This window comes from Moschus berezovskii, chromosome 1 (genome assembly GCF_049115385.1).
Source record: "Moschus berezovskii isolate FMDL1 chromosome 1, NW_MosBer_1.0, whole genome shotgun sequence".
Lineage (NCBI taxonomy): Eukaryota > Metazoa > Chordata > Mammalia > Artiodactyla > Moschidae > Moschus > Moschus berezovskii.
Genome location: NC_142460.1, coordinates 90,999,623 through 91,024,602, shown reverse-complemented (window position 1 = coordinate 91,024,602; position 24,980 = coordinate 90,999,623). Strand labels below are relative to the sequence as shown.

General features: G+C 43.4%; 1 protein-coding gene across 2 annotated transcripts in view; it reads left to right on the top strand.

The window, feature by feature from the left end:
• The window catches only part of HEG1 (heart development protein with EGF like domains 1), a 91,843-nt gene extending 75,237 nt beyond the window's left edge, over window positions 1-16,606 (top strand). Inside the window, exons 16-18 of one of the 2 annotated variants that reach the window (XM_055397275.2) lie at window positions 4,279-4,366; window positions 8,715-8,889; window positions 11,408-16,606. In XM_055397275.2, the coding sequence (XP_055253250.2) occupies window positions 4,279-4,366; window positions 8,715-8,889; window positions 11,408-11,557 (413 nt within the window). In that variant the 3' untranslated portion in view covers window positions 11,558-16,606. The remainder of the gene's footprint in view (window positions 1-4,278; window positions 4,367-8,714; window positions 8,890-11,407) is intronic. The other variant, XM_055397362.2, reaches the window with a different exon arrangement.
• The last annotated feature ends 8,374 nt before the right edge of the window (window positions 16,607-24,980 follow it).

Here is a 24,980-nt window from a genome sequence, read left to right as displayed (position 1 = left end):
CCCTGATGCTGGGAAGAATTGAAGGCAAAAAGAGAAGAGTGCAGCAAAGTCTGAGATGGCTGGATAGCGTCACCAGCTCAGCAGGCATGAACTTGAGCAAGCTCCAGGAGATAGTGGATGGAGGACAGGGAAGCCTGGCGTCCTGCAGTCCATGGGGTCACAAAAAATTGGACACGACTTCGCGACCGAACAACAGCAACGTGAGAAAAACAGATCTACTACGTTGTCTACAAGCTTATTATAAGTTTCCAGTGAAATAGCTGCCAGAGTACATCAAATGACTTTTTAAAAAATGTATGTGTATAAAGTAAATTATATATGTACACATATACACATGTAATTTCTAGATTTAGAGAAGGTTGTGTGTTTTTTTTTAATTTTGATTGCTTTGTTAAAATGTTCCTCATAGAATTCTTTACAAAAACATTATGTCCTAAAAAAGTCATTCAACAAATATCAAGACCTTCTATGTATAGAACATTGATGGAAAAAGCAAAGGAATCTGTGTTCCTGATCCTTAAAGTGAAGTCACTCAGTCGTGTCCAACTCTTTGTGACCCCATGGACTGTAGCCTACCACGCTCTTCCATCAATGGGATCTTCCAGGCAAGAATACTGGAGTGGGTTGTTGCCATTTCCTTCTCCTGGTTGTGTGTTTCTATATATATATATATAAACACATGAATAAAGTTTGGGAAGCAGAAAAACATGAAGAAAGTACCAGTCTGTCAGTACCCGGGGTGGCAATGGTGTCTGAACATTTTTGTGAGTTCCCTCCCAGACACTTTCTCTGAGCTCACATGCACAGAGGTCTTCTGGCTTTCAGTCCTATGTTCTTTCCTCTCCTGCATAATTTAAGCCAGTGCCACCCAAGGTCTGGCCTGCAGGTTGGCAGCATCTCCATCCCCCAGAAGCTTACCAGAGATACAGCTTCTTGGACCTTGCACAGACCTGCTGAATCAAATCTGTTGGGGTGGGGACCAGGCATCTGAGATTTAACATATCCCCTGGGCGATTCAGATGGACAGGAAAAGTTTGAGAAGCACTGCCCTATAGCATACAGGATAATGTTTCTTAGTAAGTCAATAAGGAAATAACAGTCCAAACTAATGACATGTTTATTAATTACACTGTTGTTCCAGGAAAGGGGAGATGAAAGGAATAAAGTCTAAACTTAACTGAGGTTTCCTTTCAACAAGTTGGTTCTCAGGAGAGACGGTTCAGCTGATCTCCAGTTGTCAGCACAAAAGCCAGAGTTCTTGTTTCCAGAGCAGGTTTCTAGGGAACCAAGACAAGTTGTGTTGACAAGCAAGATGATCTTCATGGGACTAAACTGCTGCACGACTTCAGCACTGCTGGTAGAAGAGTCTCCTTTACCTTGGGAGGTGGGAGGAACTGGTGTGCCAAGGTCTTCAGAGAGCTGTTTAGATCAGCACAGGATGGCCTTCTCCGGACTGGGTGCTCTTGGAGAGTCCTCACAAACTCTTGAGTGTGTCGGGTCTATATGTTCCTCACAGGTTCCTATTGATAAGGTCCCAGCTGCGCTGTCAAGTGCTGTGGGCAGCCGTCGATGTGGGTGATGACATCCTGAAATATGTTTTCACTTTTATAGCAAAACAGCTTCATTCTTTTGTTGTTGTTTTGTTTTGACATGCCTCATGCCTTGCAGAGTCCAGGTTCCCCGGTCAGGGATTGAATGTGGGCCCCGGCAGTCAGAGCACACAGTGCTAACCATTGGACCTCCAGGGAGCTCCCCAGTGGCTTCATTCTTAAAGACACCTTCATTTTTGTCACAGTCAAGGGGACCTGAAGTCATATAAAACCACCTCATAGCACAGCGCCTCTCAAAGTGTGGGGGGGCTGTGAACGGAGACGAGAAGGTAGCACGAGGGCACAGAAACAGAAAGTGGGCACTTAGAGTCCTTTATATGAACGCGGCTGTGACACCCGAGCGTGGGACCCTTTGTAAAGGGAGTAACCTCGTTGTATTTTAGTATTGGTCTGCAGTAGACTCTTTAAAAAAAAAAAAAAAAGGAGAGAAAGAAATTCATGATAGCCGGTGCCCTGGGGAAAAGACAAAGGAACAAATGAGACTTTATTTTCTTCATTTAAAAATAATATCCAAAAGCACAAGCCAAAAACACTGGCCCTTGACCATGGATAGTTTGGGAAGCACTGGTCTCCACTGTCTTGTCTCCTTTCAGACACAAAGGGGGCTCTTAGGGTGCTGGTTTCAAAGGGGAACCTGCCACAGTCGCAGCCACTTGCAAGGGTCACTTCCAAGACAAATGCTTGCTTGTTTTGCCGGAAGTGAGAAAACATGAACTTGGTGTGGAGGGATAAGCAGAGCAGGAACCAGACTTCGGTCTCTGCTTGGGAACAAAGGGAGCCACTCTAAGTTTTTGGAGCAGGGAGATGGCTTGGTTAGGTTTGGTTTTTTAATTGAGTGGGCAGCACTGGGCACAGAAACACGGGTTGGGAGGTGTTTCCATTTGCCTGATCAGGGTCAGTAGGGGCCTAGGGTTGTGTTGCTGGAGATAAAGAGAAGTCGACACACGCATGAGATTTGTCTTTGCCCTCACTTTTAAAAAACGAAGCTTGACTACATGTGTCAGGAGGTGAGGGAGAGAATTAACTCATTTCTTGGTTTGGCTTTGTCTCCTGGGTATTTTAATACTGACGATTTTTCATAGTAATCAGGTTTCTGTGCTAGTTATTTCAAGAAAAGACAGGTGAACGGTTGGGGGTGTTTGTATTCTCTTGTATTTGCTCCTCTCTCACAATCTGCCCATTGTGACCTCTATGCATTCTCCTTTGACTTTACCTAAATACCTGGACAGCACGGTTCCATCCTAATTTACTATAGAAAATCCGGTTATTGGCTCTTTTTTTTTCATACTGGACCTTACAGCCTGAAAGCACAATTATAATCATATTTCCACAGCAAAAAACAATCTGAATATTTAATAGATTATATTGAAAATATGATTTTCCCAGAAATACACAGGTATGAAACCAATTAATTAAAATTTATATTGTTTATTATACATGATAAGTGCTTATTTATATGACTGCTAATTTCTGATAATTAAATTCAATATGTGTGTATGTGTGTGTTGAGACTATCCAGTTCCTATCCAGGGTTATGCAGTGATGATTATAAAATTGTGGAATTAAAAATTATTGTTGCCTTTTTTCTATTTTACCAAGTAAGAACCTAAAACCGTATTTTAAAATTTTTATATCACCATCAATCCCTTCAAAAAACTCCAAAGGATGGGAAGTAACCAAGAAAATACTATCTTTTCCCCCCATTAATTTTTAAAAACCAGCTTTACTGGAGGCATAATTTACACATTAAAAAATGCATCTATATTAAGTGAGGGGAAAAAGTAAGAAGGACCAAATTTTAGAAAGTATTAAAACTAAGAAAAAAACCCAAACAGGTTTAGGTTTTGAAAAATACATGCATGCATCTCTTATTTTTCTCATCTGATTGTGGATTGGTAACAGTGTAATCAGGCTGGTCTGCAGGTAGAATCTGGGAGCCCCTGTTCTAGGAGGGGCTAAGAATGGGGAACTCTTCTCAAAATAGTTTTGGGGAGGAAAAGTCATTTTCCCTCTACCCTTCCAGATTCTTGGCTGAGACATCCTTACCTCCATTTAAAGCCAGAGTAACAGGAGAAAAAACTATTTTAATTCTGTGAATATACTCGGGGACCCCACAAAGATGTGAGACTCAAAAGGCAGCCAGATGATTGAGGCTCACATGCCCTCCTGAGCTGAAGAAAAGGCCAGGAGTCTCAGGTTTCAAAGGGGAAAGTGCAGTTTATAGGAAAGTGAGAAGAGGAAGTGTTTGGGAAACAAAGGTTGGGTGCCAAGCAGATAAGTCTCTTAGGTGAAAAAGTTCTCTCTGATACTAGCTTTCTTCCTGGTACAAGTCTCTTTCTAATGTAAATTTCCCTTACAAAAGGGTAACTATTAATAATACTCAGTTTTAAGAGCTTCTCTGGTGTCTGGAATTTCTCAAAAATATCAGCTCGAAATAATAAATATACCAAAGAGACATATTTTGGGTTGGCTCATTCTGCTCCCTCTTCAATGGAGAAAATGCAGAACTGGCCTAAGTAGCTTTTGCTGGCGGCCCAGAAAATGAAACGTGGTCACCAGCTGAGGCGTGGGGCAGCCGTGGGGTGGGGAAGGGGACCATTTGGGGGCATTCCTTTGTTCATTCTTTGTCTGCTCCCAATCCACTTTTCTCATTTTTAAACCTTTTTAGCCTATCAGCTTATCACTGTGGTGATCGCAGCTGCAGGAGGTGGGCTTCTACTCATCCTGGGCATCGCACTGATTGTAACCTGTTGCAGGTGAGTGCCAAGAGTACACAGTCTAATTCTCTTTGCCTATGCTAAGCCAGGGTCAATTTTTTACCCTTTTAAAAGAATGCGTGGGGTGGTTTACAGTATTAAATCCTATTGTATGACTGAACTATTAAGAAAAGGGAAACTTGTGATAGATAGTGCCACTGGGGAAAGAAAAGGACAGCAAATGGGATTTTCACTAAAAAAAAGAATACTCAAAAGCACAAGCAACCGAAGTAAAGGGATTGGACTTGATCAAAATTAAAACTTCTTCACTTCAGAGAACACTATTAAGACAGTGAAAAAAGACAACATACAGAAGGGGAGAAAGTATTTGCAAATCATATGTGTAATAAAAGACTTGTATCTAGAATATATAAGGAATCCTTCAGTTCAGTCGCTCAGTCGTGTCTGACTCTTTGCAACCCCATGAATCACAGCACGCCAGGCCTCCCTGTCCATCACCAACTCCCGGAGTTCACTCAAACTCATGTCCATCGAGTCGGTGATGCCATCCAGCCATCTCATTCTCTGTCGTCCCCTTCTCCTCCCACCCCCAATCCCTCCCAGCATCAGACTGTTTTCCAGTGAGTCAACTCGTCGCATGAGGTGGCCAAAGTATTGGAGTTTCAGCTTTAGCATCAGTCCTTCCAATGAACACCCAGGATTGATCTCCTTTAGAATGGACTGGTTGGATAATAAAAGGTGAAACCACAGAACACATTTTGGGACTTAGGAGAGTGTAGGTTCTTCTGTCTCAGTGCAAAAAGAATTCAGCAAAGTGATGGATGAGAAGTGATTTATGAGAATAGGATGCTTTTGAGGTTTACAAACAGGTGGGCAGGAGGGTGCTGCACTGAGAACTTAGTGGGCCATAGCTTTATAATCAAAGGAAGAATGGGGCCGGGGAGACAGCCATTGTTGAGCAGATGTCAAGCTTCCATCATCAGCTCCTTCTCCCTGTCAGGCGGGGAGTTTTCTTATTCCCGCTTGATCAAGCCAGGACTATCATGGCACTGTTTAAATGAGCAGAAGGGTGGTAACCTCTGCTAAAAATGGTAAACGATCTCAGGTTTGAGCATAATGTTTTCTTTTCCCTGTATTTTTGTTTTTAGTGTGCACGGGGGAACATGTCTTGGGAATCATTAACTTACTGACCTTACTAGGCAGGATGTGGGTCTTGTTTTACCATTGTTTTATTGTTTGGGGGCATGTCTTGTGCTTATGTAGCATGGTTTTGTTTCAGAGCAAGGCAGCTTGGTTTTGTGGTTAAGCAAACCTGCTTTCTGGAGTGATCATTAACTTACAGGGGGTCTCCCATACTTTTCTTTATTTATGATCCCTTAGTGGGATTAACTATTTAACCACCTATTTTGTTCCTTTACTTTGTCCGTATCAAAGGCAACCAAGCTAAAAATGGTCAGAGAACTTGAATTGTCATTTCTGTAAAGAAGATATGCAGATACCCAATAAACCTATGGAAGCATGCTCACTGTCTTTAGCAGGGAAATACAATCAAAACCAACAGTATCAGATACCACTTCACAAACACTAAGATGGTTACTAAAACAAACAAAAACCAGAAAATAACAAGTGTTAGTGAGAATGTGGGGAAAGTAGAACACTCATACACTGCTGGTGAAAACGTAAAGTGGTGTTCCGTTCCGTTCCGTCGCTCAGTCGTGTCCAACTCTTTGCGACCCCGTGGACTGTAGCCTACCAGGCTTCTCCGTCCATGGGATTCTCCAGGCAAGAATACTGGAGTGGGTTACCATTTCCTTCTCCAGCCACTTTGAAAAAGTCGCAGTTCCTCAGAACATCAAGCAGAGTTGTCGTTTGACCCAGCATTTCCATTCTTGTATCAAAAGAAATGAAAACAGGTATTCACACAGAAACACGTACATAAGTTTTCATAGCAGCATTGTTCATGATAGCCAAAAGGTGAAAGTAACCCAGTGTCTATCAGCTGATGGATAGATAAACAAAATGTGATATATCCATGCATTGGAGTGTTATTTGCCATAAAAAGGAATGAAATACTGAATCACACTATAACATGGATAAACCTTGAAAATAGTATGCTATGTGAATTAAGTCAGTCACAAAAGACCACACCTGTATGATTCCATTTATTTGAATGTCCAGAATAGGCAAATCAAAGAGAGGCAAAGTAGACTGGCAGTTGCCTAGGGCTGGATGGGCAGGGGTAGAATTGGGGAGGAATGGCTAAAGAGTGTGGGGTTTATTTCGGGGGTGATGAAATTGTTCTAAAATTGCACAACCGATGGCTGCATAACCCTGAGTATACCAACAGCCATTGACTTTTACACTTTAAATGGGAAAATTAAGAAGCAAACAAAGATAAAAGGGGTTGCCTGAATATTTAGCAATGGAGAAGTGGCAGGCATGTAGATAAACAGACATTATAAGCTTGGCTCTAGGCTTCCTGGATAGCAGTGTGATTGGGCTTTGAATGGAAAAGGAAGAAAAAGGAGTCAGTTCCCTTCTCTGTGGTTATTCAGTTAAAGGAAAACTCAGATCTTTGGTTTAGATGGTAATAAATGGCAGGAATTACCCTGACATGACTGATGGAGGGGACTTACAAAAGTAGCAAATTATCTCTTTGACCATTGACCCAAAAGGCATTTTAAGATAATCTATCTCTAGGAAGGCTGCAGAGGGTCAACTGCTCCCATCCAGGGACACACGCTTCAGGGTTCAGTCTTGACCTGTCGTTTATAAAATTGCCATCAAAGCATCAAAGAGAAACTGCATGAGTAGAAATAAAGTTCTGGGTATGCGACTAGGAGCTAGAGGACAGACCTTGAGTTCTGCAGGGCACAGAAGCTGCGTATCTACTGAGTACCCTGTCAGGTAATACAGCCATCTGGGGAAAGAGAGTTCCTGACGGTTGGTCCCTGGGAGAAGGTCGTTGTTAATCATTGAGGCATTGTTTGAGACTGGATGCTCCACCCCCAGGGAGCAGCACAAAGGCAGATCTGTTCTCAGCTTAAGAAGAGATAGCACCTAAGCCCCATGCTGGACATCTGAAGATCCTGAATGATATGGTGTCTTCCCTAGAAAGTTTATTTCCAGCAAAGTGAGGTGGAGGGAGGAAACTCCAGGTTATCTTACTGTCTGATCTGAGGCCCATTACAGAAGGTGAATAATACATCCTCCAACAGTTTGCAGTCAGAGGACTCTCAATAGTAAGGAACTTGTGCCAGGGTTGCCCTGCCCTGCTGACATGAGGATCTATATGGCTATATACATAGGTGGGCATTTCTGCCAACAAAACATACTATTTTCATGGTTTGTGAAGCAGCTCTGTTGTAGGAAGGGAGGCCCCTTCCAGGGCCTGAGAGTGGGCTCTTGCTAACATGTGGCAATGAACTGTCTGAGGAGACACACACGCTAATAAAGTGAGAGACTTTTTTGGGAAGGGGCGCCCGGGCAGAGAAGTGCAGGGCAAGGGAACCCAGGAGAACTGCTCTACCATGTGGCTCGCAGTCTCAGGTTGTATGGTCATGGGGTTAGTGTCCGGGTTGTCTCCGGCCAGTCATTCTGACTCATTGTCCTTCCTGCTGGTACACACATTACTCAACCAACATGGACTCCAGCAAGGAGAATTCTGGGAGGTCAGTAGGACATATGGACTGGGGTCTCCTCTCTCCTCTTGACCTTTCCCAAGTTCTTCTGGTTGGGTTGCTCATTAGTTCTGAGTTCCTTACCAGGACCTCCTGTTGTAAGTTAGCTCATGCAAATGGCCCCTATTTTGCCTGGCCAGGTGGCGGTTTCTGTCATTGTTTCCCCTAACAGCTTCATGAAGTGGAAGAGCGCTGGCCAAGGAGTTGGGAGGCCTGCATTCTAGTCCCAGCTTTGCTAGAGGCAAACTGTGACCCCAAGATAAGTCATATCCTTCACAAAGCCCCATCCCCAGAGCTCCTGGAGCAGGTTGGGAACCCCTGGATTAAAGAACCATCAAGCCCTTCCAGCTCCAACACTTTGTGAATTTATGACTTGTTTCCCTGGCCACCCCCACAGTGCAGTGATTTCTGTCCCCCAGTAGAGTCTAAATCTGCTCCACTGCAGCTGTTTTTGTCCTCTTCCAGCCCCCCAGTAACCTGACCATTTGGGTTGGAAGCTTTTTGCATATTTTATTTACATTCAGTTGCATTTTTATAGGTAAATACTAAAAATAACACCAATAACATTTCTCAGTGGGCAATTACAAAAAAAAATATAGTGGTATCTTTAGGTCTGTTTTTCTTTGTTAAAAAGCTAGATGGTATTTTCACAAATATCATTTCCTCATAGAACTTTTTTCAATTTTTTTTTTTTTTTTACCATGCAGAAAGAATAAAAATGACATAAGCAAACTTATCTTCAAAAGTGGGGATTTCCAAATGTCCCCGTATGCTGAGTACCCCAAGAATCCTCGCTCACAAGAATGGGGCCGAGAAGCTATTGAAATGCATGAGAATGGAAGTACCAAAAACCTTCTCCAGATGACAGACGTGTATTACTCGGTGTGTATTCCTATGCCCAAGTGACCTCCCAGCTCCAACTTCCTTGGAGAATTAAAGGGATTCTGTTTTTTTGTTTGGGGATTTTTCTGTTTGTTTTGGTTTGGTTTTTTGTTCACTATGCACAACTTGCAGGATCTTAGTTTCCAACTTGAAGAATCTTAGTTTCCTGACCAGGAATTAAATGTGAGCCTTGGTAGTGAAAGCGCTGAGTCCTAACCAGCAGGTCACCAGGGAATTCCCAAGGGATTCTGTTTTGTTGTAGTAAAAACACTCCAGCTTATTAAGGGTTAAAGAGAATGGTGGCCTATACCTTTGACTCATACAATTTAATATTCAATTTACTCACTATCTCTTTGCATAGTATTTATTAGTTTCGACATTGATAAGACGAGTACTTCTGCAGAGCACTGTATGTACTTTATGAGGTTGTAGCAATAAACTTGTCACTGATCTTGCTTTTAAGTTATAGGACTGGAAGTTAAAAGATAGAGAAAGAATTTAATGGTATTTAGTCTTTGACCCTTTCTTTTTGTCTCTTGTCTGCCATGCTTTATATCATGTGGTTCGGTAGTTGAAACTGAGGGACTGGGAAAAAGTGTAAAGAGAATAATTCAATGTCATCCTCAACCAGCACTTGTCAAAAGGTATAGAAGATTCAATAGGTTTTTAATAATTTGCTATGTCTGGCCCTGGACTGGATCATTTGGAAAGATGGGGGACCACCTCGAACCCTTGCTTCTTCTGTCCCACATTGAATAGCCCATGTCATATTCCTATGCCTGCTCAGTTCTTTTGTGTTACACTGCATCAACCATAAAGCAAACACAGGCAGGGATACCTGAGCTGAAAAATTAACAGCCATCAGGTGACTTCTGCCTTGCAAAGCCGTCAGAGGCACAGCAATGAAACCTTGCCTGTGAGGACTTAATCACTTTAGGCAATCCTGTTAACAGCACAACCCCTCTGGTTGCTATAGAGATTAACCTGTGGGTTTAGACTTTGGATGGGAGAGGCAATTCGTGCTAAGGAAGCTGTAGTTTCAACAGACTGTGAAAAATTTGAACCTGGCATAGAAGAAAAACAAAAAGAAATAAGGGGAAAGATAACCGTAGATACGAAGATCGCTCTAGTTCAAATGTCCTGTTGGTAGCTCCACATGGTGTTAGTCGCTCAGTTGTGTCTGACTCTGCAACCCCGTGGACTGTATCCCGGCAGGCTCCTCTGTCCATGGAATTCTCCAGGCAAGAATATCGGAGTGGGTTGCCATTTCCCTTCTCTCGGGGATCTTCCAGACCCAGGGATTGAACCCTCGGTCTCCTGCATTGTGGGCAAATTCTTTACCGTCTGAGCCACCAGGGAAGCCCTATTTCCAGTTAAGGGCTTTGCTTTCCCCTTGGTTTGTCAGTCAAGTTCTTTTCCTCTGATAACTGCAGCTGAAACTAAGCAAGTATCTCTCCCAGGGGTGCCCGCACCCTCACACCCTTCTCTAGAGGCTCAGCCCCCGGGCAGCGCCAGGACAGAGCCTGCGGCATCACAAGACCCGCCTTTGCTGTGTGTTCCCAGGCCACTAGCTAAAGAGTTGTCTTACAGAGATGTAGCCATGAACTCAAATAAGCCCCGTCCTCATTTCAGACAGTAGGCTGAACAGTCTGTAGAGGCAGAGTCTAAGTTTAGGGGCTCCTTTTGCATTAGGTAGGTAGTCACGACCCACTAAGCTGGGATTTGATTAGAGACACCTGAGAATCAGCTCACCTTCTGCTTTGGGGTCCTAACTCCCTCCAATGGGTGGCCAGACAACCTTGCAAAGGCCAGGCCCCTGTCTCATCTGGAACGGTAATAAACCACTAAATGGCATAGAGGATCTAAAGCCATTGTGCTGGGGCTTCCCTGCTGGCTCAGTGGTAAAGAATCCACCTGCCAGTGCAGGAGACTCGGCCTCAATCCCTGACCAGGGAACATCCCACAAGCTGAGAAACAGCTAAGCCTACAGGCTGCAACTGTTCAGCCTGTTGTGCTCTAAAGCCTGGGAGTTGCAACTCCTGAAGCCCAAGTGCCCCAGATCCTGTGCTCTTCAATAAGATAAGCTACTGTAATGAGAAGCCTGCACAGCAATGAAGACCCCAGTACAGCCATAAATAAATAAATAAAACTGCTTTAAAAAAGTAAAGCCTTTGTGCTCCAGAGAGAAGCGCCTTTTTGAAAGTCAAAATAGTAATCAGATAATCATTACTTTTGATAATAATCAAGAGAATAATTAACCCAGGTCTGAGTCGCTGGGCTGCTCTTGATTGTATAATGTTTCTAAAACTGCCCTTAAAATATGGGCAAAGGGTCCCAGGTTCCATAAAGAGACGATCTGGGAGGTCCTGACTTGTAGGTGAGACCTTCCTCTGCTAAATATATCTGTCTCCATTTTAAATTCCTCAAAATGTAGTATTCATTGTTTCTTTTTTTTGTTATCTATTAGATTTAAACCTAAGATTAAATTGACTTTTCTTCTTTTCTCTTTGGCCACCAGCCCTCAAGTGTAAGGAATCCTGAACTTGAACGAAATGGACTCTACCCGGCCTACACTGGATTGCCAGGATCACGGCACTCTTGCATTTTCCCCGGACAGTATAACCCATCTTTCATCAGTGATGAGAGCAGGAGAAGAGACTACTTCTAAATGCAGAAGAGAGAGGGGCCCCTTGCTCTGACTGCACCAGGGGAGCACTGCCCAGGGGCTGCTTCCAGGACTAGTGGGACCATTCCTTAGCAGCCAGCAGAACGGGGATGGGCATGGGGGGATGTGACCACAGTGGAGGGGACAGCTGGAGCCCCTGGATGTGGAACTGCAGGCTGCTCGGCACCTTCATTGCTACTGTGAACGTGATCACGGGCCAGTCCAGTCGAGTCCCCGTGTGACCGCAGCATGGCCACAGCTCTGGAGTGGCTGCCAGTTAGGGCTGATCACTAGGCATCCATGCAGGAACCCAGGTTTTCCTCAGTTTGCACTTTAGTAAATGCAGAAGGAGGGAGAGAGGCCTCCTTTCGGATTCTTTCCAAGACTGCTCTGGAAAGAAGGCCTCTTCTCCTCAGACACTTCCCTGGGACTCTGTTTGGTGATTCATTTACAGTGAAATGCTCTTTCATTGTTTTCCTGCCCAGTAGCTACGTGCTGAACAGTAGATGCCGAAGGACATGCCACTAGTGTTTGGAGATGCTGCAGGTTAACAGGCAGCATTTTCACACGCTCCTAAGTCTTCTTGTGCAATGTTCTCCAAACAAACCCCTAGATGGAGGAACTGAAACTTGTGAGGCATAGCACACAGCTCCAGTTTGTTTTCTTTGGTCAAAGGGACACATTTATCTAGGATTATTCCTTTGCGGTTACTTCTCATGTTACCATTCATGTCTGGATCAGAGCAAAACAAGTTTTGTTTGATTCTAGTTCGAGGCACCCAGCCGCCCCATGGTGAGCCCTATGGGCACTGGGCAAGGACCCTGGGGGAAGGTGCTGGCCCTGAGGGCGCTGCCTGGGGTATGGGCTCAGACCTCCACCCTTGAGGCCAAGGCTTCTGTGTGTGGAGCAGAAGTCTGAATGCAGGTTGGGTCCAAGCTGGTAGGTACTTTACCACTAATGGAAAAGCAGCTGAATGTGGTTCAGGAAACGGGCTGAACAGGTGTGTCCATTTTCTGAGACGCCAGTGCTTTGGGAAGCCAGGTATGCGGTTCCCAAGGAAGAAAGGGGAGCTGGGCTGGAACCACATGTGCGTCTGCTTACCCACCAGTGCAGCATCTTTGCTAGACCCTGATCTCATCCACAAACTCAGTGTTGGTTGAGTGGTTCAGCCAACCACTCAAAGCTATTTATTCATTGAAGAAATAACTTATTTTCTCTCAAACAGTAATTTGTAACTCTTTCTACGACTACGGAGTTCCCTCCTGAAACAGGGGTGTAATTCAAGTTAGCATCGGAGAACTAAAGACCGCTGGCTGTTTAGGGAATGGAGCATCTGCCTCAGGGGAGGAGGCTCCACACATTTGTATGAGGCTGTGGCGTGGGTCCTGCCGGGGGGCATATCCAGTGCTGTGCCTTTACCTGCTGCTGTGGACCCATGATCTCTGTCATCTGCTTTTGAACATCCTGGTTTGGGATGAAGTGAACCACAGAAGTAAAATAACTGTTCCCATCCTAAAGCTTGGAGTGCAGTGACACCCACACTTCTGGAAATGGTGCAGCCTTTGGAGACCGTTTTAGCCCAGGCATGATTGTTCCTTCAGGGTTCTCTAATCTCTTCAGAATGAATCTAATCCTAGTGTAATCCTCGTCCTAACAGTTTTGAGTGCAAATTTCTGAGTCCTGTGGTCTGCACGAGTCACCATCGCCCCACCGCAGCCAGGTTACTCTTCAGGTGTGATCATTAGTGGTTAAATTGCATTCATCTCATGGGACACATGGAAAGAATCCTGCTTTTTGTCAGTGGGTGCTAACTTAACATTTCATAGCATCACCTGTTAGAGATCTCGGGTCTTGTCTCTCTCCGTGCAACCAGACTTGCCTTTGTGTGCCTCGTGGGCTCTCATCTAACTGGAGAGCTCGAGCTCCTAGCTTCAGCTCACCTGAGCCAGCAAGCCGGGCCGTGTGGAGGCTGCTGCTTCCAGGCTCCTGCTGCAGAGCCTTGCCACCCCCGGGACCCAGGGCCGCAGTGGGGGCCGTCCCCAGTCATACATGCCCACCGCCTGCAGCTGACATCACAGTTGGCAGGTCATCTGTGCCGGGGCCAGAAGCTATACTCTTCACCAAATGAAGCGTTCTGTCCCGAGTGTGTTCTGGAGCAGAATCCCAACGTCCAGAACAGAGTGTGCTATGAGTTTCAAGGAGGCTTTCCTGGGAGTGGGTTTTGTGCATGTGAAGTGGATTGAGAGTGTTGTTTTTTCTTTTACTGTGAAAAAGGGAGGCACCCTGCAAGGCTGAGGTCACATCACATATGCAGTTCCTAGGCAGCTCGTGGGGGTCGGGGGTTAGGGTGCCAGTGCTGGCTGCCCTCCTGGGTGAGGAAGGGAGAGGCCGGCTTCATTCCTGGTTGGGATTAAAATACTTTCAGAAAGGTCCTCCCTGAGTTGAGAACTAGCTGGTGGGGCAATAGCCCCAGGACTGAGGGGAAAGGCTGGATGCACCCCTGGTGACTAGAAGCCCAGGCACAGGTTCAGGTTAGTCCACGCACCTGGAGTGATTCCTGCTCACAGAAATGCCTTGGTCCTCTGTGGGGCCCCACTTGAGGAAGCTGCCCATAAGACGCTCAAACCTCAGTAGGAAAGTGTGGAGCTACATGGAACCCCCGTGTCATGCAGCATGCCAGAGCATGGTGACTCTGAGAGCAGGGCAGTGCTCTATGGGGCTTACCATCATCTGTGGAGTCTGCTGAAGCTCCAGAGGGTCTGAAATCTGGTGTCTTTCATTTTTTGCCTCATGAGCCAGCCTTGCTAAAGACATTTTAGAAAGCCTAAATAGTCCCAATGAGCATCTCACGCGTTCCCACCAGAGCCAGGCTCTGTGCAGAGTACCTGGCCTCACCACACCCTTGTGAAGTGGGCATGAGAGGGCCCATTTCTCGGACATGAGAACCTTCAGAGGGGATCAGTACCTTGGCTTAGAGAGCCAGGACCCATACCCTCTGCCTGGCTCCCTCTTCCCACTGTACCTCCTGCCTCACCTCCCTGGCAGATGCCTCACACCATCCGGTATCAGAGAGCTCGAGAGACTGGGCTTAAAAGTTGTGTTTAATATTGTTAAGCAGTAGCTAAACTAATGCCATAAAGTGCAAAAACACAATGTTGAAAAGTCCTTTCAGGTCCTTACATTTTTTGCTTGGATGCTTATGGTCATTGTTAATAGTGGCTGGCTCATGCTTATTAGCAAGAAGCATATTGGTACGTGGCTTTGGATGAAGGAAGTGTATGGTGATGACCTGGGTTTTTGACAGGCATGTCCAGACTTAGTCATCCTTCTGAGCGCTGCCTTGCCTTGTTCCAGTGGTGAGGCTGTGTTTCCCACATATTGGAAGCATGTTTTTGTGAATATTATCAGTCTGGAACGTATTCATTCAGTTGAATGTCTTAGATGCTGACAAATCTTCCTCCTTTGACAAAAGTTTGTTTTCAGAAGCAGCTAAGTCATTTAGCACCAAAATTGCTGAGTGGAGAATGTAATCAAGCTGGTTTATCAGCACTTCAGGTCAAGAACTAAGATGTAACTGTTAAGTTCTTGAAGAGGTCGTTCTTAATGTTGGACCAAATGAGAGGGCAGTGTCTCTGCAAAGATGGGACGGCTGCCCATGAAAATGTCTTTGAAGGATGATGCTCATTCAGATATAAAAGTTCCCAGAGTAGACACATCAGGGTCAGTCCTCACATGTGACTTTTTGGAGCCTCTGTTAAGCCATCTTGCCCGCTGTCGGGGCATTCTGTTGCCTGTAACTGTGAATGCTGCTGGTAGAAACGAGAGTGTTCAGGCCAACTGTTCCTGGCTTAGTTTAGTTGAAGGAAAAAAGTGAAGTGAAATACACCCCAAATTAGGGCTTTTACCCATGGTTCTAAGATACACTGATTTCAAAACTAGAGCACTTCTTTGGAGAGAGGAAGAATGCAAAGTTCAGTATCTCAGTATTTTGTATCGTATTGAACACCACCCTTAATATCAGAGAGATTCTTTTCTGTGTGAAACTTTTGTGGGGATTAGAAGGGACATTCCATTCTTTCCTTCTTGACAAAGCGTCATTCAGAGGTTCTTGTGTGCATTCTTGGAAACAGATACAGTTTTGTAGAGTTGGCTGTTGAGTATGTATTCTTTTTCTTTTCTTGAATCCCCAGAGAAAGGAACTGCTTAAACTACTAGAAAGATTAAATTATTAAATGTTAGTTAATTTGTTGTGCTAAAGTATCTTTTCAAGCGTGTTATAATCCATCCTATTTGATTTAAAGTGCTCACAGAAAACCGTGTGCAACTCAAGGGGACAACTGAGGTCTAAAAAGAGACATATCTTATACTGGTTCTGTCTTCTAGGCATTGTAAAGAGCACATTTAAAAGAAATTGTATGTTATATTCTGGCTTTATTATTTTTTTTCTCTTGGATACATAATAGTGCACTTCAGGTGCAGAGTTTTTGGGTAGGAAGGATGGGACTAGACAGGGATGGGATGGAACCAGTCTACCTGGGAAACTAACCCAGGTTTCTGTATTATTTTGCCTATTTCTTAAAAGATCTCTCATCAGGGGTTGCTGTGAGTTTAGCTAATGTTTGTGTTGTTGGATTTTTGGTTAAATGAAGCCTGTAGCTGGAAAATTAACTTTTTGAGTTTTCACATTGTCCCAAATTTCTCTTTGCAGACCTTTAAACCTTCGCCCCTGGTTGATTGTGTTAAATCCATTATAAGAATGTTATTTAAAGTTGTATTATAATTGCAACCTTCACTAATTATTCAGTACTGTAGCAGCAAACTATTATTTGTAAGAATTCGATTATTTTTATACTTATACCCACTATTAAGTCTGGCGTTCTAGTCAGTAAAATAATGCAATAAAATCAATATCATTTTCACTGTGTTTTTCTGGTGATAACAAACACACCACCTCAGAGTACAACAGGTTCGTTTTCATGAGGGCATCATTTAAATGATGGAGCTGCACCATGAACTCTAATGTGGCAGAGCAGGGGCTGAGTCATTTCTGTATGCTCAGTGCCCAGTATGGGTGAGGAAATGTGCTCTTGATGATGGATGGATGGGCAGATGGATTGACCTAAATGATGAAAAACCTACTTCAGGCATAACACCTGCTTTTGTTTGCTGTTCTTTCTGTGTGTTTGAGAGAGCCAGTAACCAGTCTTCAGACACAGAAAATTTCCTCCTGAATGCCTCCCACCACCACTGGGTGCCCACTCTTCAGGTTTTGGAGGAGAAGGTAAAGTAAACATATCTGCGCTCTGTGGTGGAGAGACGTTGGAGCTTGAAGGTGATGAGCTGTGGGCCTCATATTTACATGGCCAGTGAGTGTGGCAGCTTGGCTGATCGTTTGTTTATTAATTACTTACTGAGGGCCTTTCATGACAGGGATGGATGAGCCTTTCAGATGCTTTGTGACAGTAACCTTGACATTAGGAGACGCCAGTAATCGCAGCTTGGGGCATGAAGGTGACACTTTGGCAGATTAGATCAGGGTTGCAGCCCACCAAACATCTCAGCACACTTTCTGTCCCATCATTTAATCCCCCATGAGACCTTAGCAGAATCTGCTGACTCTGACCCTGTTCACGTTCGGAACCAGCTCAGCCAGACATTGTAAACATCACAGCACACCCACTGTCCCCTGGGAACTGTTTAGGTCTGCTGTCCACCCACACGCTAGCCTGAGTGCTTGTCCTACCTATACCTCTGACCTGGCAATGTTGAGCCTTCACCTCAGGACTTGATTTGTCAGTAAGTAACAATCTAGAAAATATTTTTAGACCCTTGGACTTAAATGACCCCAGCAGGGCACACTCATTTTCCAATTGTTTGGGAAGTAATGAAAGGTAAGGGGCACGACATAGAGATTATGTAGGCCAGAGTCCTCCTGTCTTGATGTTGATCAACCAGGACAGCTTTAAACCCTCCTAACTGGATGGTGTTGGCCTGAAGCCACCTGCCAAAACTTCAGGTTAGATACAAGAGAGATGCCAGGAAAGAGAAATGCAGGTAGGTATTTATAGACCTCATAAAAATTTACAGCATCATCAGAAGGCCTAGGCTCTAACAAGCTGGTACGAGACACTCCCTAATAGTTTCCTGGATGTTTTTTTTCCAGATCATGATGTCAGGCCTAAGAGTCTGCTATCTCTCTGAGCGTCCATTACTTGACCTGATCGAGGAAGTGGAGATAATAAGTATTACCTCTCCCAGAGTTGTTGTGAGGATAAAAAGGGAGGATTCATATGAAAACACTGTAAACTACAAAGAAACATACACAGGTGGGTTCTCTTCAGTAGGGCCATCTTGTCACCAAAAGAGACAATTACAAGATTAATGTGTCATTTCAAACTGACTAATAACTAGTCCCAAAGACCTTGGACTTGCCATCAAAGAGTTCTTGTCATTTCCCCTTCCCTCCTCCAGCCTGCTTCACCTATCATGAAGGGATTAATGGGCTAAAAAGTATAAGTTCTATACAAGTAGGAACCCAGACTGTCCTTTCGACATGATATGCTCAATGCCTGACACCTAGCAGATAAACAAAGAACAGGTGAGTGGGTGGATGAATCATCCCATGGAAGAAGTAAATGGAAGTTAAAGTTCCTGGAGACCTACCCCCTCTAGTAGCTGCAGGTTGATGACTAGCTGATGTTAGGTAAGTATGTAGCCATAACGTGTAACTGAACAGGAAACCTTAACAAAAATCTCTGGTAGCAAACAAGGCCCAAGCAGGCATTTGTGGACTAAACACTAAAGACCCGCTAGAAAGCCCTTCACCTGATGAATTATGGAACCACTGGACAATGAACTGTCACTCACCAAACAGAAGGAACAAACTACCTTAACAGGCAGCACCGTGGATGGGTCTCACAAATATCCTGCTGAGCGAAAAGAGCCAGATGTCAATGGCTACCCACTGTATGCTTCCATTTATGTTTCATTCTGGAAAAAGACAAGATCAAGGGGGCTGAAAACAGGTGAGTGGTTCCCCGGAGGTCAGAAGGGGCTTTCTGCTGTTCACCAGGTACTTCCAGCTTTCTTCCTTCCAGGCTTGTGGTGACTGCACTTCACACCCACTTTGAAATATGGCTGTGTGACTGGTTTTGGCCAAAGAAATGTGAAGGGAAATGAAATGTGTCACTTCTGGGAAAACACTTTAAGAGCTGTGTGAGGTGTTCATTTCTCTGGCCTCAGCAGTCGTGGAAATACGTGTTGAGATGCAGCCACTATTAGCCTGGGACGCTGAGTGACGAAGAGGATCATAGCCTCTTGCTTACTGGGCTTGGACATTAATGAGAATAAAAGTAACACTAGTTACTACCCTTCATGTGAATTCCTTGATTCCCTGTTCAACGCCACGGAACAGTTACATCATTACAGTTCTTCAACTAAGTTGTTTTAGGTTTGTTTTAAAAAAATTCAAATCAGAAACACTGAGTGGCTTATATTTCCCAAGTCTGTCAATTGAGACTTTGTGATATGATTGAGATTTTGAACTAGAATAACCTAGATTTGAAACTCATCACTACTGCTTATTAGCTGTGTGCCTTTGATGGGTTTCCTGACTAATCTGATCCTGAGTTTACTCCTCTATAAATAGCAATAGAGATAATTCCTAATTAAACGGTAGGATATCTCTGAAGTGTGTCTCCGTGATGGGATACATCATTTAGCTCTGACCGTGGGATGAAGCAGGCATTGATGTATGTGTGTTATGGGCACGATGGGCTTGCTTGAAGCATGTGTCTATGATGGGCATGCTTGAAGCAGGTGTCTTGTTGTTCAGATGTGCCGTGCTGTGCTAAATTTCTTCAGTCATGTTCAACTCTTTGCGACACTATGGGCTGTAGCTCACCAGGTTCCTCTGGACATGGGATTTTCCAGGCAAGAATACTGGAGTGGATTGCCATTCCCTTCTCCAGGAAATTTTCCCCACCCAGGGATTGAACCCAAGGTTATGTCTCCTGCATTGACAGGCCGGTTCTTTACCACTAGTGCCACCTGGGAAACCCTATTGTTCACATAGAACTAGAATATTTATTCCTCTGCCCTTTCCTCCTGCTTACTTCACAGCAGTTGTTAAATTTTATTGTAAGTCATTATCATAGTGATACTAATACCATCAAGGAGACAAAACTTGTTTGGGGAAATGTGCTATAATTTTTTAATCTGCATAGAACCTGGTCTATATTTAGCTCCGTGGTAACTAGATTAATCGAGGAACAAGGGTCAGCTTTCCTGACTCCACACCCATCACCCTCACCATGGACTATCTTGTCTCTCCCTTCCTTATCAGCTGTCCCCATTCCACACTGAGGTTGATTCCTTTCTAAAGACCAAGTAACTGGGATATAGTCACCCTACCTGGGGAAATAAGGACAGGTTCCACTGGTTCTCATAGTATCATCGGGGCTTCCCAGGTGACTCAAGTGGTGAAGAATCCACCTGCCAATGCAGGAGACACGAGTTTGGTCCAGGGTCGTCAGGAAGATCCCCTGGAGGAGGAAATGGCAACCCACTCCAGTATTCTTACCTGGAAAATTCCATGGACAGAGGAGCCCAGTGGGCGGCAGTCCATGGGTTGCGAAGAGTCAGACACAACCGAGCAACTGAGCACACATACATAGTATCATAGACTGTGAGGCCTGGGAAACTTGTCAATGAGTTCATCTTAGCAGTGGTTTACAAATCCTATTCATGGAGGGATGGTGTGTTTTTGTTTTTTTCCCATTTTTAAGACCAGATTAATGTTTGGTATGTAAAGGAAGTCTTCTTCAAAGGGGTTGAATTTGACTGGTCCCACACTTCCTCACAGTAACATGCCAACCTTGAAGGCATGACGCAGTATCTACAGGGTTATCCTCTTGATCATGAAAGCAATAGAGATCATCCAGAAGGAAAGATTTCAGGGAACCCAGCACCCAAGGAAAAGCATTCCATAGTGGAGTCCTGCTAACCAAGAGAGAAACCAAAACACTGAATTTGGACATGGATCAACTACGAGGGATACATACTGGATCTGGTTAGAGAATAAAGACGTGGAATTAAGAAAATGAAAGAATTAAGGTTTTGAAATGGAATATAAAAGTTACAGAAAGCAAAAATAATGGAAGTAACAAAAACAGGAGGTATAGGAGAATAAGGTGCTCCTTTCCTTATTTTTCGTAGCAGATAGATCAAAAATACTATTTAAAGTTAAATAATTTTATAAAAATAGCGTATCTAATTATGAGTTTTCATGATTTTTTTTCTTAATCTTGGAGGAGTATCCTTGGAACTAATATTGCTTATTGATAAAGACACATTTTTTTTAAGTTGAATAATTATTTCATTTTCACTTCAGCTGGTTCTTCTGTTTATTCAAATAAAAAACTAAATGTCTTGTTCCAATTGAGAAAATAGTTTCTATGTTATAACGTCACACTTATAAAATTACACCTACTCAGCTATCTCTCCCCAGCTGTCCTCTCTCCCCACTGTCAGTCTCCACCCAGAACCGCAGCTTCCACCCCCGCCCCCGGTACAGTGCTGGAGCCTCAGGTTTCTGCCTCCGTCTGCTGCTGGTACCTTTTATTTCCTCTTCTAAACATAAGTCATGTGAGGATGCCTCTGATTTATGGTGCTAAGTCATAGGCCTGCACCCCAAAGACAAGAAAGGCTGTGAAAGCAGGATCTTGGCGTCTATCTTGGAGCAGCAAGACTTGATAGAGGAGATCTGCAAATATAGGCAGCGTGGCTCAAAGATGCTGAGCAGTCTCAGAAAGAGTAAATTCTATCAACTATACCTCCTAAGTACGCCTTATGAAGCTTGGTGAGTCAAAGACTAAAAGGATTCCAAGAGCACTTGAAAATTATTGTATATTCCTTACTTGCTCAAAGGTTCTGCTAATTTACTAAAATATATTTATATACAGTAGCCCCTTCATATCCACAGGTTTCATATCCAGAAATTCAACCAACCATGGATTGAAAGTTTATTTCCAGAAAGTTCCAAAGAGCAAAACTTGAATTTGCCGTTCAGTGACAAATGTGTGTATGTATGTATGCATGAAGGAGTATGCTGTTCACAGCTATTTTCAGAGCATTTACATTGTGTTAGGTATTATAAGTAATCTAGACATGATTTGAAGTATATGAGAGGGGGAAGTTCCCTGACGGTCCAGAGATTTGGACTTGGTGCATTTACTGTTAGGGGCCTTGGTTCACTCCCTAGTTGGAGAATTAAGATCTCACAAGTCATGCAATGCAGCTAAAAGAAAAAAAAATTTAAGTATATGAAATTAAGTATATGGAAGGGTGCTTATAGGTTACATGAAAGTACTGTTATCTTATATAAGAAACTTGAACATTCTCAGATTTTGGTATCTGTAGGGTCTTTAAAACAATCCCCTACAGATACCAAGTGACCAGTATAAAGTTCTAAAACCTCAGAGAAAGCTCCCCTTATCCAATATAAACAGTGCTATCAGAGACCTCTCAGTTCTTAGCTGAAAAAGGAATAGAGTTTTTTCTTTTTTTCAGTAGGGGGTAAGGGTTGCTTTGGGTCTTCATTGCAGTGCACACACTTCTCATTGCAGTGGCTTCTCTTGTTGCGGAGCACGGGCAGAGTTTTTATTAAAAAAAGTATAGACTATCGGACTTCCCTAGTGGTCCAGTGATTCAGAATCCACCTGGCAGGGGGCTTTCCTGGTGGCTCAGTGGTAAAGAATCCACCTGCCAACGCAGGAGACACAGGTTTGATCCCTAGTCTGGGAAGATCCCACATGCTTCAAAGAAACAGCCTGAGTGCCACAACTCCTGAAGCCCACTCACCTAGAGCCTGAGCTCTGCAACAAGAGAAGCCACTCCAGTGAAAAGCCCATGCACCACAACTAGAGAATAGCCCCCACTCACCACTACTAGAGAAGTCCTGGCAAAGACCCAATACAGCCAAAAATAATTAATTTAAAATATATAAACTGCATATAATGAAAAATATTAAAAGCCAAATAATGATTTACAGCACATCTGGCAGGAGGGGTTAATATATCTTGATAGTCTAAAACTCATACAAATTAATTAAAAAAAAAAAAGGAAACCACTAAGAACCCAAGAGATACATGGGCAAGGACATGCACAGATGATTGACAAAAGAGAAAGTACAAAAAGACACAGGCTATGAAAAATATTAACACTCACTTGTAACAGGAGAGGAAGGGAAACCACTCCTGCCTAGGGACCAAGCATTTTGCTAGCATTTTTATTTCATCCTCACAATCATGGTCATGTTAGATGCCATAATTCTCTTGTTATGAATGAAGAAACTTGAGGTTCAGAAGGGTTAGGTAGCTTGTTGACCAATATCAACTGGCAAAGCTGATATTGACCCTGTGATGACTGTCAGGCTCCAAAGACCAGGGTCTTTCCACTCACCAAGCTGCCTTTCTAGTGACTGTTATGAATCTAAGAAACTCTTTTCACCTATTAAATTATCAAAACCCAATGTTGATGAGAGTGATGAAAGTTGCTTACTTGCTAAGCTGTGTCCAACTCTTTGGCGAATCCATGGACTCTAGCCTGCCAGGCTCTTGTGTCCATGGCATTCTCCAGGCAAGAACACTGGAGTGGGTTGCCATTTCCTACTCCAGGGGATCTTCCTCACCCAGGGACTGAACCCACATCTCTTATGCCCCCTGCGTTGGCAGGTGGCTTCTTTAGCACTAGTGCCACCTGGGAAGCCCTATGATGAAAGAGGCCTTCTCATAAAAGATTATGGGTGGGTGAGCAAATTTTAAAAACCTTTTGATATTTATCAAGACTTACTAAGAGCCATAAAAATATTGATTTCCATTGGCCCAGTCATTCTACTTTGAGGGAATCTTCTCTTAGGGAATAATTCAATATGTGGAAAGAGTTATGGGCAAAAGGATGTTCATTGTTGATCTGTAAGAGTTAACAGTTCAAAACAACCTAAATGTCCAGAATTGTTTAAATAAATTGAAAAATGTTTACTTTCCACTTAATAGAATATTATATAGCTATTTTAAACATTTGTTATAAATATTATAAAGTAAAGAGGGAAAATAATTTATATAGTTTTTAAAACAAACCCCTTGATATCAGGATTAAGGAGTGAAGAAATGAGAAAGATTTCACTTTTTACATTTACATATTCTTAGAATTTTTAAATAAATATTTTATAATTTAAAAAATAAGGAAAAAATATAAGATAGAAGTTTGAAAATAAATATATCAAAATATCAACAGTATTAGGGTGGAAGGACTATAGGTTTTTCCCCTCATTTTTAAATTTTCTTTGTAATATATTACTAAAGATATAGTCTTATAATAGAAAAACATGTCATTCTAAAAATAGTTTGTTATAAAAATAACCATAGTTTGCAATTTATTATCTCTGGGAGGAGGTCATTATCTCCATATCACAGATGGGTCAACTGAGCCTCCAGGAGGCTGAGTAATTTAAGGTAGATGACACCACCCTTATGGCAGAAAGTGCAGAGGAACTAAAGTGTCTCTTGATGAACGTGAAAGAGTGAAAAAGCTGGCTTAAAACTCAACATTCAAAACAAAAAAGATCATGGCATCCGGTCCCATCACTTCATGGCAAATAGATGGGGAAACAATGGAAACAGTGACAGACTTTATTTTCTTGGGCTCCAAAATCAATGCAGATGGTGACTGCAGCCATGAAATTAAAAGATGCTTGCTCCTTGAATGAAAATCTATAACCAACTTAGCATATTAAAAAGCAGAGACATTACTTTGCCAACCAAGGTCCATCTAGTCAAAGCTATGGTTTTTCCAGTAGTCACATATGGATGTGAGAGTTGGACCATAAATAAAGCTGAGTGCCATAGAATTGATGCTTTGAACTGTGGTGTTGGAGAAGACCCTTGAAAGTCCCTTGGACAGCAAGAAGATCAATGAGTCCATCCTAAAGGAAATCAGTCGTGAGTATTCATTGGAAGGACTGATGTTGAAGGTGAAACTCCAATATTTTGGTCATCTGATGCAAAGCACTGACTTATTGGAAGAAACCCTGCCTTATGCTGGGAAAGATTGATGGCGGAAGGAGAAGGGGACGACAAGGATGAGATGGTTGGATGGCATCACCAACTTGATGGACATGAGTTTGAGCAAGCTCCAGGAGTTGGTGATAGACAGGGAAGCCTAGCGTGCTGCAGTCCATGGGGTCGCAAAGAGTCGGATATGACTGAGCGACTGAACTGAACTGAAAATTAAGCCTTTACCTGTGTGACTCCTGCCTTGTGTGGCTTCAATTTGCCCTTAGGACCTATGTCAACTGAAGTCCTGTACCTAAAGGAAGACCTTGAATGACTAAGATCTATAAATTCGGCTTCTTAGAAATCAGTGGCAT